At 48.0% G+C, this 14,787-nt stretch overlaps 1 protein-coding gene across 1 annotated transcript in view; it reads right to left on the reverse strand.

Moving 5' to 3' along the window:
• Nucleotides 1–44: 44 nt before the first annotated feature.
• Nucleotides 45–14,787, reverse strand: part of LOC119160991 (uncharacterized) — a 34,018-nt gene continuing 19,275 nt past the window's right edge. The window contains exon 2 of the mRNA XM_037413290.2: nt 45–4,713. Within this exon, the coding sequence (XP_037269187.1) occupies nt 3,593–4,713 (1,121 nt within the window). The 3' untranslated portion in view covers nt 45–3,592. The remainder of the gene's footprint in view (nt 4,714–14,787) is intronic.

Here is a 14,787-nt window from a genome sequence, read left to right on the forward strand (position 1 = left end):
CACATCCGCGTATAAGATTAAAACAACAAGGAAAACGCACACACTTTGTATTTATTTAATACTCATTTTATTTATTTATTTAAGACCCACAGCGCCCATATAGGCATTATAGTGGGGGAGGGGATACAAGGAAAGAACATGAAAATTTGCAGGTATACACAAGTTTACATCAGTTTGTGTAAAAAAAAAGAAAAAGAGGAAAGAAATATATTTGCAAGACACAAAACATACACATCTGCATCGAGCACAGCTGCGCGAGAAAAGTAATGTATTAGAGAGAAAAAATGCATAAAGCACAAAAATTCATGAGAATTCCACGATAATCAAAACAAAGTGCAGCATTCGGCTAGCCCAAGGGCAAATTAACCCCAAAAGAACATAGTTTACAATCAAGGTGCCATACAGATCATGATGACTGCCAGGCGCACACAGGTGCATATTTGGTGTAAAAGAACACAAAAACAAGGACAAAATGTCTGTTTACATTTCACGTTTTTTTTTTCCCCGTGCAAAGCGAGTTGCAGAAATAATGCAGGACATATTTTACTTAACGCACCCTAGACCACTGCTCGTATTTATTTTCAGTGCGTCAGAGCACCAGGCAACTCCGCCTACAATTACATATGTGTTATGGATGCAATTTACAATGACATATTTTCAGCACGTTTACTTAAGTAAAGCAAAACACTTCTGAAAAAGTCCAACAACACAAGTCACAGGGGGGGCGGGGTGTAAGGGAGAAAGGGGCGGCTCGTGCCCCCTCCGGGCTGATTCATGGAGGGCAGAGCCTCGGTCTGACCTAGAATATTTTTATAAAGCTTGGCTTAGGCTCTCGTCCATTGGCAACGCACTGTTTATGCCAGCCTTTTCCTTTCAGGCTTTTAATACTCGCATCATTAGCAAGTGACAACTAGGAAGTCTGGGGCCATGGTTACATTGTGAACGAAGACACTAAATGACGATAATTGCGCTATTTGCACGGCTCTTGAGCAAAATAAGTACGGTATGTATAGATCAAGAAAACGAAAGTTTATTTTTATGTGACAGACGCATATTTATTACCTTTCTAATACTATCAATAAAACTTTCTCTTCATATATATGTAGGAGAGAAAGAGAATGTGGAATAGAAATTCGGCTCCCGCCGCTTCTGGGAATATGAGAATTCTCCGCCTATGATGCCGTTGATCTGTAAGCTAAACATTCCACAGCACGTGTGCTGCATTAAGCAGTATGTACTGTTCCTAAGTGATACCGCAAAGCTTATATTCAATATTTATGTGGCGATTTCATACTCGTAGTCTGGCGAGGATCAAAGGAAGCTTAATATGAGATATTCTGTTCGCATTCACAGTTGTATTGTTATTTAACTGCTAGAGTTGCCAATGGTGCTTGTTTCCATAATATTTTCTGATCACTGAATACAAGAAGGGCGAACTGTCCTCGAAGCGATTAAGTCTTGATCAGCTCTTATTTCTCGGCCACGCAATTAGCCGCCACGACATGGGCCCCGACCCTGCAGAAGACGAACGCTAAGTGTAGCGTGTGCGAACGTGAACTAGCCACCCTTCGCCACATCATGTGGGGCGGGTGTAACAGTGGTGTGAACAATGGGAATGGGCAGTGCCAGGACGCCACGTATCGCGAAGAGGTGGGAGCGTGGATACGCTCCCAAGACTCAACCACACAACGAAGGGCCGTCCAACGGCTTGAGGAGGCCCTGGCAAAGCAGACGAGAAAGGGAACCGACGCCCCGGACAACGGGAGCGGAGGAGCCCGAGTATCCAACGCCTAGCCGGAGCACAACGTCCTCAAGATCTAGGGGCTGGGACTATAGGACTAGTAGCCATAGTCTTCAGATAGGGAATACCCGCGCCCTGCGCGGCCGGTGACTTCCCGCACGCCGGATGCGCGAAAAATGTTTCTCTCTCTCTCAGAAGACGGCCGCCTTTGCAAACTTCCCGCAGCCCACAAACAAGAAAGCTGTACGCATGTTTCTGGGATTGTGCGCGTACTACAAGCGTTTTGTGAGGAACTTTTCCCATTAAGCATAGCCTGTCGCACACCTTACAGGAGCGGACACGCAATTCACGTGGAACGAACCTCAGTAAAGTGCGTTTGGAAAACTTCAGCGACAACTGCAGGCGCCGCCAATTCTAGGCCACTTAGACGAGAATGCAGAGACGGAAAAACATACGTACGCCAGTGGTGTAGCTCTAGGTGCCGTTCTGGTTCAGAAAAATGGTGGCCTCGAACGTGTTATCACAACGCCAGCAGGGCATTATCTAATGCTGAAAGCACAGGCGGAAGGCTTTCATATTCCCGGAGGGGGCGCGGCGCCGCCAGACTTGCTCTCTCATATTGCTGTCCGTCTCGTATTGCTGACCACGGCGCCAACTCCCTACTTGTTACTACCCCATGATCCGAATTTTGGAAGCCTGAAACAAAAGGAACGGGCATAAACGGTCCTCTGTGAAATAGCTATAAGACAGGATAATTAAGGGTTAGTCGGCGATGAATGAGAGCCTTAGCCCAGCTCTTGAAGAATATCCCAGGCAAGGGGTGGAGGGGGAGCTCTTCTTGCCCATGGTGCAGCCCGGAATAGCCCCCCCCTCCCCCGTACTCTCCGCCTATGGCTGAAAAGACCTACTTGACGACTGAAAAGGCACTGAAACGGCGTTGGCGATTTTGTAGACACACATTGGGCCGGTAGACAAAGTTCCGAAGGTTATTTACAGACCTATTTGAGCTCTCTATGTACACTGTGTAATTTATTACAACGCTTTAAAGCTACGAATCGCTACAGATAGTTGCAACTCGCCCGAACGCGTTTTCAACCACCCATTCGGAGAGCGACAAGCTCTTGACTAGAAAAACATGTCAGCAGCACGTCACCGCGGCGTCTGATCTGATTGATTGTCAGAAGGTGTAAAATGCGCGGATGATTGGCTGGTAGTGTGGCGCCATCTGTCGGAGGAGATATGAACCACTCGGCGACCTTCGTTTTTTTTTTTTCCTGACGTGCTGTCGTGCTGCCGTGTTGGCATGCTGCGCACGCATTACGCGATGGCCCCCGAGACTACTTGCAAGCTGTCAGGGCGTGATTTCGAAGGTCTAGACGAATATAAACTACAATCGTCTAGCGGCGCAGCCGGCGCCCAGGAGACACTGCGATCGCTAGCGCTGCCAGCGCGCCTCATGAGTTGAGGAGGCGAGGCAGAGATGAGAAGGAGGTTAAGATATAATTGTCTGTAGTGGCCCTGGTACACGGCATATCACTAAATTTGTGGTGCGAATGGTGTGATGATGTTTTAGCCCTAACGGTGACAAACCTTTAGACACTCCTTTGTAAGGGACCCCGAAATGGTGATAACCATTTCGGGGCCCCTTGACAAGGAGTGCCTTGGTATCGATTAGGCGTTGACTAAATTTTGCCCACACGCGTATGAAAAGCCATTCAGGATTCTCAATGACCATCACGCACTTTGCTGGCTGGTCAACCAGGAAGATCTTTCTGGTCCTTTAACCCGCTGGAGAGAATGCACCATGTTGGAGGACGATGTTCTCCAACACGGCATCCCCGAGGTCTACATCTACAACTTGACCACATTCACTACGTATGTCTTGGGTGGCTCGCCATCGTCTCCCGCGTTGTCGTCACCGTCTGCGCCCTGTGTCTTGCCGTATAACTCAATAATCTTGTCCACCGGATTGCGGCAGCCCTTGCACCGGCATCCACTGCAACTGATTCCAGCCGCGAAACAAGGACACCGCTGGCCAAGACACGTCAGAGGGATAGCTGCCGCGCTCGTCAAGCCACACCGACAGTGGCGTCGGGTAGCCGCTTCAGCAGGGCGCTGCAGAGACGGCGTGGTTGGCGTCAAACGGGGTGCGTCCGTCACTCTATGTTGCTGGCTTTCTGTGGTCAGCAGTGCCGATGCATCTGGAAGCTCGCTGCTAGTGGCTCGTGGTTGCGATCTGGGGGTTGGCACCACCGTCACTGCACGGGGCTGGTTACTTGTAATGCCGGATGCCGCTGTCGCCGACACAGGGAGTCGTGGTTGCAATCTCTGGGTTGGCACCACCGTCACTGCACGGGGTTGGTTACTTGTTGTAATGCCGGATGCCGGTGTCACCGACACAGGTAGTCGTGATTGCAATCTCTTGGTTGGCACCACCGTCACTGCACGGGGCTGGTTACTTGTAATGCCGGATGCCGCTGTCACCGACACGGGGAGTCGTGGTTGCAATCTCTGGGTTGGCACCCCCGTCACAGCACGGGGCTGGTTATTTGTAATGCCGGATGCCGCTGTCACCGACACGGGGAGTCGTGGTTGCAATCTCTGGGTTGGCACCACCGTCACTGCACGGGGCTGGTTACTTGTAATGCCGGATGCCGCTGTCACCGACACGGGGAGTCGTGGTTGCAATCTCTGGGTTGGCACCACCGTCACTTCACGGGGCTGGTTATTTGTTGTAATGCCGGATGCCGCTGTCACCGACACAGGGAGTTGAATTTCTAGATGCTGTCTGACAGTCGACTCGGAGGACGACAGCTTTGTTGTCACAGGGTGGATCTGTGGGCTTGGTATCGACGTGCGCAACCCAACGTTATCTAGGCACTGGATTTTTCTCTGCGACTGGACCCCTGCCGCTGACGAACTGTCACCCTCCAATGCAGTTTCCTCTGGAACAGAACAGCCGCTCTCCGACCCTAAAATAGAGTAAGAAATATCGAAGGTCAATTAGTGCTACATTCACTGCCAATAATTGGGTTACATGGAGTACTGAGACATGTATAAAGAGATTACTGCAACTGTTACTCTCGACAGAGCTTTAAATAAATCGGTCTTAGGGTAGCGCGTTGAGCAGCGGACACACCGTTTGCAGGTAAACTAAAATAGACCTCTGCTACTCAAGTGGAGTTCAGTGCACATGCGACACTCACGAAAATGCATACAGCGTGAACTCAGTCTCCATCAATGGCAGATTGAGTACATCTCCAGCCACTGCCCCTCGGCGATGCAACTCACTCATGAAATGAGAGTTGCATGCAAAGTATTTTCATGATAGCAGACACCACGGAGACCAGCACTGGACAGGCGGGACGCCGAAAAAGGACACCTAGTGGAGAGTCGCAACACAACCCCGCTGCTCACGCTTAGCTGACCGGCCGCAGTGTACAGCGGTGAGATCACGCGCGTGCGCCGTTCCCACGTTATCACCAACAGCTCGAGCAGCCATTGTGCTAGTAATTCTATGGTTTAGAAAAAATACATTTATCTGAGAAATCACGACATATCCACGATGTGAATGATGACGAGTGGGGCGAAGCTCTCTGCAGCCCGTCCTCGTGGTAATACGAGTGCGCGTGCGTAAGACCAATGTCAGTGCCTTGTCCGCCGACATCTGGAACCTCAAGGTCGTTCAGAAGTACGAGGCCGGACCACGAGTCCGGACGGACGCACGAACGAACGCATGGAAGCACGGACGGACTGAAGGACACTTCGCCCCACTCATCATCGTTCACTCCATGCATATGCTGAGAGATCGTTTTTATTGACATGCAATGCAATGCAACTGGCCACTACGACGACACGGGACGTACGACCCACGGCGCAAGGAGCTTCGCCTCTAAAACGTAGCTGATCGCTCTTTCAATAAATCGGTATAACACCAAACTAAAACGTGTCTTCACAGAGGTAGTTTAGCATTTATTGTGCATCATTTCTGATTATTCATATGTGGGGTTTAACATCCCAAAACCACCATATGATTATGAGAGCCATTGTAGTGGAGAGCTCCGGAAATTTAGACCACCTGGGGTTCTTTATTGTGCACCGAAACCTGAGTACACGGGCCTACATTTCCGCCTCCATTGAAAATGCAGCCGCCGCAGCCGGGATTCGCTCCCGCGACATGCGAATCAGCAGCCGAGTACCTTAGCCACTAGACCACCACGGCGGGGCTTATGCATCGTTTCTCCAAATGGGTGAAGGAATTTAAGCAACTGCAACGAATTGCGAAATCACGCGAAGAAAATTGCAGCGCGCCTCAAGCAGAAAGCACGCACAAAATGAGCATACAAAGGACGAGCACGGACCAGCAACTGTCACGGCTCGACACTTAAACGCGCTGTTCAAACAGAAAGAAAGAAACGCGAAACGAACGTGCAAGTATACACATGACAAGCGCAATTAACTGTCACGAGCCTTCCTCCTTCGTGTGCGAGTAGCGTTCTCATTTCGCAAATAGTAGTAAGCGAAGTGATCTTTGAACCCTCCCGAATCGGGAGTTCGATAAGCGCGCGTGCCGGAGAGACCACGCTCCCTGGAGGCGGCGCTCAACGAAAAACGAGATGCGACGACGCTAGCGCGCCCGACGCTGCGGGTTCCTCGGTGCGCACGCCCCATTGCAGACTGGGGTCATTCTTTGAAGGGTTGAAGGCCGCCTTCCGATCAGCGGCCGCAATTGAAAATAATAAACTTTTGGATAGTAGGCCAACATTCGCTATGCAATTTTTTGTCATTCTGAGAAGCGTGGTATCCGCTTAACACTTGCAAGTAATTTCATGCCAATTGTCCATGCAGTGGCTGACGACGATGAGGAATGATGATGCACCACAGTTAATAGGGGAGCAAGAACAAGCTTTAGTGATGGTTAGGAGCATTGGACGGCCCACTCGTTACACGATTCGTGTTGTGCGACGACCGGTTGTTCTTTCACTGTAGTAAAAAGCTTTATCAGTCGTATTGACGCGATTGTTTTCCCGAAATCAAGTCTGCCTAAGGCAAGCTTGACAACAAGTCATAGGCACCGCTGTGGCTCAGTGGTAGAATACTGGACTGGCACCCAGCGGACCCGTGTTCGAGCCTTACTGTGCCATTGGTGCTAGGTCATGCCTGCCTAAGGCAAGTTTGACAACACGTAATAAGCATCGGCGTAACTCAGTGGTATAGCGTATTAGACTGGCAAGAAGCGGACCCGGGTTCAAGCCCCACTGTGTCATTGGTGCAAAGTCATTGGCGGCGGCGGCGGACAACAACTGCGCGTGACCCGAAAAGTGATATTATAACAGCTTTCACTGTAAAAAAAAATTGACAGATCCAGTGTACCTGATTGATTTGTGGGCTTTAACGTCCCAAAACCACCATTTGATTATGAGAGACGCCGTAGTGAAGGGCTCCGGAAATTTTGGCCGCCTGGGGTTCTTTAACGTGCACCCAAATCTGAGTACACGGGCCTACAACATTTCCGCCTCCATCGGAAATGCAACCGCCGCAGCCGGGAATCGAACCCGCGACCTGCGGGTCAGCAGCCGAGTACCTTAGCCACTAGACCACCGCGGCGGGGCGATCCGGTGTACCTGGTAATCGATGTTATGCGAAGCGTGCCGATGCAAGGTGAATGTCTCGATTTATTTATTGAGCGAGACGTTATGAAGTGACACTCAATATATGTAAAAATACACGCACACACATACTTAAACGGCCGTATACGTTTTATATTAGCAGTTGTTTGCAGTTGCCTAACGATGACAACAACATTGATATTACCAACACCAGAAGCGGTAAGCTCACATGAAGCGCTATGGTGTTTGCGATGGGGTGCACGAGGATGGTAGCCCCCAACACTGCTACACAAATAAACCTCAGCGGATCGAGCTTAACAACAATTGAAGTTAAGCCAACATAATGCCTGCATTTTAGGACTACATATTGTCACAAGGTCATGGCGTCTACGAAGGGAGCAGACAGTAGTTGGATGATCAAACTTTATACAGCCGAACGTGTGGCCGATCAACGAAAAGTCAGGTTACAGTGATACACGCTGCTATTGAAAGTGGCGAACTGAGTGTCGTCCGTCGATCAACTGACAAGCGGCGAAGCACGTCAGCATTTATACATGTGCCGTCGAATATACAAACGTGATCACTGGCGGCCACGTAACTTCCACAATAAAATCATATGTTCGCGCTGCACGCGTTACCTAGTTTCCAGAGGACCAGTGAAGAAAGAAAAGAGAACGCGTCATTCGTCGAGATGACATTAACATCCGTTGTCTTCGAGACCCGAAGGTACGTGCGCGTCTACACAACATACTTCTAAGTCGCTCCACTTGCATCATCTCCTACATGTTCCCTTCTTTCTCTAAACAACGGTGTCGTGTGCGATTCTGACTTCTTAGCGCAAGCGCTCTCATCAGTAAATGTGCGTGGCATTACATTCTCAAAACAGGTGTTTTTCTTTCAGTGTCGCTTGATATTTCGCCTCAATCGCACCGCAGGCTTCTTGTCATACCCCCTTTACTCGATGGATAAAAAGAAGGAAGGGGTGCCAGTGTGTTGCTTAGTGCATCGGTTGTGTATAATTTTCTTGCCGGTGTTCCAATGGCATTTTGGCTGTATTCTAATTTTGATCCAGTCTCGCCAGCGCCTTAGTCTGATATGTTTTCTTGAAATATGCATTGAAGTACTTCAGCTGAGTTTAGATGCCTGCAGACCACTGCGGTAAAGCGATTTCAGAAGTGGTTGCGCAAGCCAAAATATTCAAGAACCATACCAATCAAAGTACCGGCAGGCAGTACAGTAGCAGCTACCACGTTGGCCACGCGGCTTCCTCTAGAAGCAGTTTTTCCCAATGCCTCAAGTTGTACTACCCATCAGTGCGGGAGGAGCCAGAACAGAAGTGGAAACGCCGCTCCTTTTTTTTTTTTTCTCCCTCAAAAGACATTTTTGTGAAAGATTTCGATGTCTGTTGCAATGGTGATCAGGCTGAAATTGTGCTGAATAACATACTTGTGGCAACAGGGAACGTTCTGCTCAATAGCCCTTAAGCAAAATTGCTGCCATCTGTAGGCCTTCGTGTGCATACCGCTATGTTAGAGGTTCGGCGAGGCGCAGTGCACACGCAGTCCACGTGTGTTTACGTATATGTAAGGCGTATCCACGTACGGCGCGAATTGGCTGATAATCGCAATGCCGACGTATTGATGCGTCCCTTGGTGCACACAGAGAGAAACTCTAAATGCTGAAGGAAAAAAAGAGTAAGCCGTGAATTTTGCTACTTTTTCAAGATAAGAACGTTTCCAGCATGTGCTCCGGCTACTGCTTCCGAAACACGTATTTGCGCTCTCCTTTACTAGCAAGTAAGACGTGCAATATAGCATTTGTACTCATGCTTCCTCAAATTGCTGCATGCCGAAGCAAGGCAGTTTTTGCAACGTTTTCGCCATCAGCCGTTCAACAAGTGAAGGCGACTCGTATACGCTTCGCGCAGAAGCCACGGTCACGTAACAAACTTTATCGCAGCTAATTGTACTACGTGCCCTGGTAGATTAGAGCTGGGGCTTTATGTGAGAGCGGAGCGCCGGCGGGTTGAGCCGACGACGCTTTCCGGCTTTCGCCTGTTCTTATCGCGCACCGCGAGTGGTTTTGGCTGGTGTGCGGCTGTTGCGAAGAAACGGCTACGTCTGACCACTCAGACTTTATCTACGCAAACTAGACTGTGTTGTTTGTCTCAAATAACCGTAAACAGCTACGCCACCACATTTTTTGCCTGTGTGGTTCATGTAGTATGAATTAAAAGTTGGAAACTTAAATACGTCGCCTTCCGAAGGAAACCACGTTTCGGAAACATCGCAACGTTAAAGCTTACTTGTGCTTCCATTAAAAAATATTCGAGTTCATCCTACTTATCATTTCCCGAACTACCCCGTTGTCACAAACGACTCCAATTTTCGGATCGTCCGCGGGCCCCATTTTCCAAAGAAGGGCGCTTTTGTGTTGGGAGGACGACATCCGGCGACTAACGACCCAGCGTGGCGCCGGCTCGTCTTCCCTGCACCTGTACCGAAAGGGGCACGGGTGGTCTAAAAAAAAAAAAATTATCTCCAAATGGGACGGGAGCAGGCGTACGCCCCTGCAAAAGTTTGGAATGCATCGCCAGCAACGAGTGCGGTCGTCGGTGTCGCGAGTCTCGCGTAGGCGGTGAGCACGGAGTGACCCGGGCAACGTATTGAGACGGCTGCAATTCCGGGCACCCTCGTCGTCTACTAAGCCGGCGAGATCTTCAGCGGCACCCGTCAACTCCCCTACGTGCACCAAGAGCTGGCCTGGTCCGTATGGAACTTTTTATTGTGACTTTTTTTCTTTCAAACTGTTAATTTATAATAACCAGCCTTTTTTTTTTTCACATATGTGTAGGTGTGTGCGCTGCGTCGCACGTACAAATTCAAAAGCGCGACCATCATCTTTATCATGTAATTTTTCTTGTATCTCTTTTGCTTTCCATCATGTCATTAGTTTATTAACATTTCACGTATTTGTGTCTTTTGTACCTGTTGTAGTGTTCTTTTAGAGCATAGTTTGTTTTATAGCCGTTCTTTTCGCTCGCGTATCAGTTTTAGTACTCTGTTATTTTTGTTAACTCCTGCATTTGCCCTCATTTTAATTAAATGCTTGTTTGTGTGTAGTCAAATCTCTGTGTCTGCTCAATGAGTGCGTCGGTCAGGCTCATTCATCCCCACACGTGCAACCCCGCACGGGTCGACCGACCTGCAAATAAATTTGAAATGCGACACTTTGAGGCCTTTCTGTCGTCGCAGGCCGAAGCGTAAAGTGAAAGCCTGAGAGTCTGCCGAACGTCGATATTGGATCGGCGGGGCCTCACCCGAAGTGTGTGACACCCATCCTTACTCTTCTGTCTCCCCTTCGTGCGTTTTCCTTCTCTGGGAATCCAGTCAGTTACCCTTAATGACCAGCGGTTATCCTGCCTATTTGCTACGTGCCCAGCCCATGTCTATTTCTTCATCTTGATTTCGACTACAATGTCCCTAACACCCATTTGTTCCCTGAAACACTCTGCTTTCTTCTGGTACCTTAGGAATACAACTATCATTTTCCTTTCCATCGCTTGCTGCGTCGTCTTCAATTTAAGCTGAACCCTCTTTGTGAGCCTCCACGTTTCCACTCCATGCATATACGTAAGAACTAGCAAGATGCATCTCTCATATTTCTTCCTCCTGAGGGTAAGTGGCAGATTACCATCCATTATTTGAGAATGCTTGCCGAATGTGGTCCACCCCATCCTTATTCTCCTACAGTTATTTCACTGCCATGGTTTGGCTCCGCGATTGCTTCTCGTCCTAAGTAGACATACTCATTTACAACTTCCAGCATCTCTCCACTTATCACAAAATGGTCCACTTTCAAATTCTTAACTCAAGTTATGTAGGACACCCTGTATATGCCTACAGAGAGTACATAAGGCTGCTTTTACTTTTCACATTCTCATCTGCTGTCGTAAACCAATTGTTAACTGCATAACTTGTAACGTGCTATTAATTTTTTTTTTCAACGAGAATACCTGTGCACCCCATAAACACCCTAGCCCTACTGTATTGGTATGAGCGGTGGCCACAGCGGCCAGAAGTCACTTACAGTAGAGATGAAACATATTATTGATCGATCTAATGCCCAGAAAGTTAAGTAACTCGGAGTGCATGCAAAGCGCGCTCTACACTCATTGCAGCAGTATAGGTATCGGCCTTCGGCAGTCTGATCATCGGCAGCCCCCGCCACGGTGGTCTAGTGGCTAAGGTACTCGGCTGCTGATCCGCAGGTCGCTGGATCGAATCCCGGCTGCGGCGGCTGCATTTCCGATGGAGGCAGAAATGTTGTAGGCCTGTGTGCTCAGATTTGGGTGCACGTTAAAAAACCCCGGGTAGTGAAAATTTCCAGAGCCATCCACTACGACGTCTCTCATAATCATATGGTGGGTTTGGGACGCTAAACCCCACACAACAAAAATTGATCATCGGCAGAAAGCGTCTTCTTTTACACATCAGTATTCACACCTTCCAGCGCTTTCATTGGTGCTCGCGTAAGCTCGCGCGTTAACTAGAGCGCGTGCTGCGCGTACTTCTAATAATTAAAGGTTTTACGTCTTATACAACCAAGGCATTACCACGAGCGGCGCGAAATCGAAAGGCTCCGGAAATTGCGACCTTGCGCTGTTATTTAACATGCACTCAAATCTACGTACATGCGCCACTAGCATTACGCCCTTCTCGGCAAGCGGCCGCCGCAGCAGGATTTGCGTGTAATATATTATTGTGTGAAAATGTGGAAGTTTACGAAACAAGGCAGCACGGCTTGCGCCGAGTTTTTATAAGTTTTTGTGGCTTGGACGCAGTCACACCAAATGAAAGAATTGAGAGCGCGTGGTAAAACAGTCGCACAAATCGTCACAGGTCAACGCCGCTATTCACGCTATTTCCACCTATACCCACGATTACCCGGCAATTAGTAAAAGTAGAGAGGCCAAAAAATTAAAACGATTTCAAGTACAAAGGAAACGCGGTTTCGTTTCAATGGTGAATATAACTTCAGATGCACAATACAGGTGGCACTTCTAATAGCTACGCCAATGGAGCATGCAATATGTCATCTACTTTCCTGTTAAGACAGCACAACAAACGAACCAGTGTCTATGAAAAATGGCCGAAAATGGCCCGTTGGGACGTTCCTAAGAGACACAGGCCGTTTGATATAAGAATGTTTCTCGAATGATTTTTTTTGAAATCTTTAAGATGTTTCCAGAGTATTCCAATTATTGCAATGCAAACAAAATTGGTCATTTTACCAAGCTATAAGCAGAATGCTTGAGGCTGTGTAGTCAATTCACAGCTTCATATTAGCATAATTGTTTCCCAAATAAACCATTGATTGATATGTGGTGTTTAACGTCCTAAAACCACCATATGGTTATGAGAGACGCCGTAGTGGAGATAGGGCTTCTGAAATTTCAACCACCTAGGGTTCTTCAACGTGCACGTAGATCTAAGCACACGTGCCTACATCATTTTCACCTCCATTCAAAAAGTGCAGCCGCCACTGCCTAGATTCGATCCAGCGACTTGCGGTTGTTTCTCAAATAGCCTTGGCAGAAGAGTAAACTCAAGGTACATAAATGTATAAACAGAAGCATAAATAAAGCGGACAGGTAATAGTTAAGATTAAACAGATTACGGCTGCACTTTAAAACAGACATCCTGCATCCACCAAACTGAAATATAGAATATTGGGATGCAAGAGGAGTCAAACGGAGAAAGCCCTCGTGCTAAGAATCATGTTACAATTCCAAGAGCTCTTCACGCATAGAAATAGCAGGAGGAAAGCGACAAGTACGCCACGATATCATCTGATAGGTAAGTGTTTGTTCTTAGATGGAACATCGGTACCGGCGGTGCTGTAGTTTCACGCTGGAGAGCGTCGTCACAATTTGTGCTGTCATCACTGCGTGCATTTTAGTACGCGGCGCCTGCAAGTGGATAAAGGTATAAGTGTCATGTCTTTGACACCACTCAATAGGCGAGAATAATGACAAAGCGAAGGCACATGGGCAAGCACGCGAAGTTTATTTCTGTCGAGATGGTGCGATCTCCGTCATGTTACTCTGATCCACCAGAAGGGAAGCACGGCCCTCATCTCCGTGACCTCACTGGTAGAGTCGGGTGGAAAGATAAATTTATGTCACGACACTTAGGTTTATTTCAAAGGGCTTTGTTTCCAGTCTGACATGCGTAGCTAAGTCAACGATTCATGTTTCTCACGATCGCGTTGGGATGGCAGTATCTTAACCTTAAGATACACGATACTTTACTGAATGTATCGGAATTACAGATACAGATGCTAATTTTCCGAAACGTATCGCGAACAAATAGAAGATGCCCAAAGAGTATCCAAGATAGTGTCTCAGATACATGTATCCTCGATACTGCCCGCCCTGTCAATAGCTAGGCTTTTACCCTCTCACCTCTCTCTTTTTCTTCTTTTGATATACTATACTGCACATAACTGTACTTGCTTTTTTTTCTCTATATTTTCTTGTCTGTTTATTTCTATCTCTTCCTCTTGATTTCTTTTCTGTCTTTTTTTATACTTTTCTCGTTCAGTGTACAAATTACGGTTGAAGAACTTGGCACTGCCTTTTCGGTTTAGGTTCACCTCGCTATTATGATATCAGCTGTCATGGTGTAAATTGAAATGTTAAAAAAAAAATGCCACTCTGCCACAGTGGTCTAATGGCTAAATTGATTTGTGGGGTTTAACGTCCGAAAACCACCATGTGATTATGAGAGACGCCGTAGTGGAGGGCTCCGGAAATTTCGACCACCTGGGGTTCTTTAACGTGCACCCAAATCTGAGTACACGGGCCTACAACATTTCCGCCTCCATCGGAAATGCAGCCGCCGCAGCCGGGAATCGAACCCGCGACCTGCGGGTCAGCAGCCGAGTACCTTAGCCACTAGACCACCGCGGCGGGGCGTCTAATGGCTAAAGTACTCGGCTGCTGACCCGCAGGCCATGGGATCGAATCCCGGCTGCGGCGGCTGCATTTTCGATGGAGGCGAAAATGCTGTAGGCCCGTTTGCTCAGATTTGGGTGCACGCTAAAGAATCCCAGGTGGTCGAAATTGCCGCAGCCCTCGACTATGGCGTCTCTCATAATCACATGGTGGTTTTCGGACGCTAAACCACACATGTCAATCAATAAAAAAAGTGCCACCTTAAGTTCAGGACACGGGCGTTATTCGGATAGTTTGGCCTTTACTTGCTTTGTTATAAACATTTGATTGTGATGCCAGCATACGTAATTTCACCTTTTCATATTAAGCACATATATCAAAACATCAGACAAGACCAAGTGATGTGTATCAAACTAATAAAATGTGACAGATGACCCCCCCCCCCCCAAAAAAAAAAAAATCTAGGACAAAACGAGCGG

The sequence above is a fragment of the Rhipicephalus microplus genome, chromosome X (assembly GCF_043290135.1).
Source record: "Rhipicephalus microplus isolate Deutch F79 chromosome X, USDA_Rmic, whole genome shotgun sequence".
Taxonomy (NCBI): domain Eukaryota; kingdom Metazoa; phylum Arthropoda; class Arachnida; order Ixodida; family Ixodidae; genus Rhipicephalus; species Rhipicephalus microplus.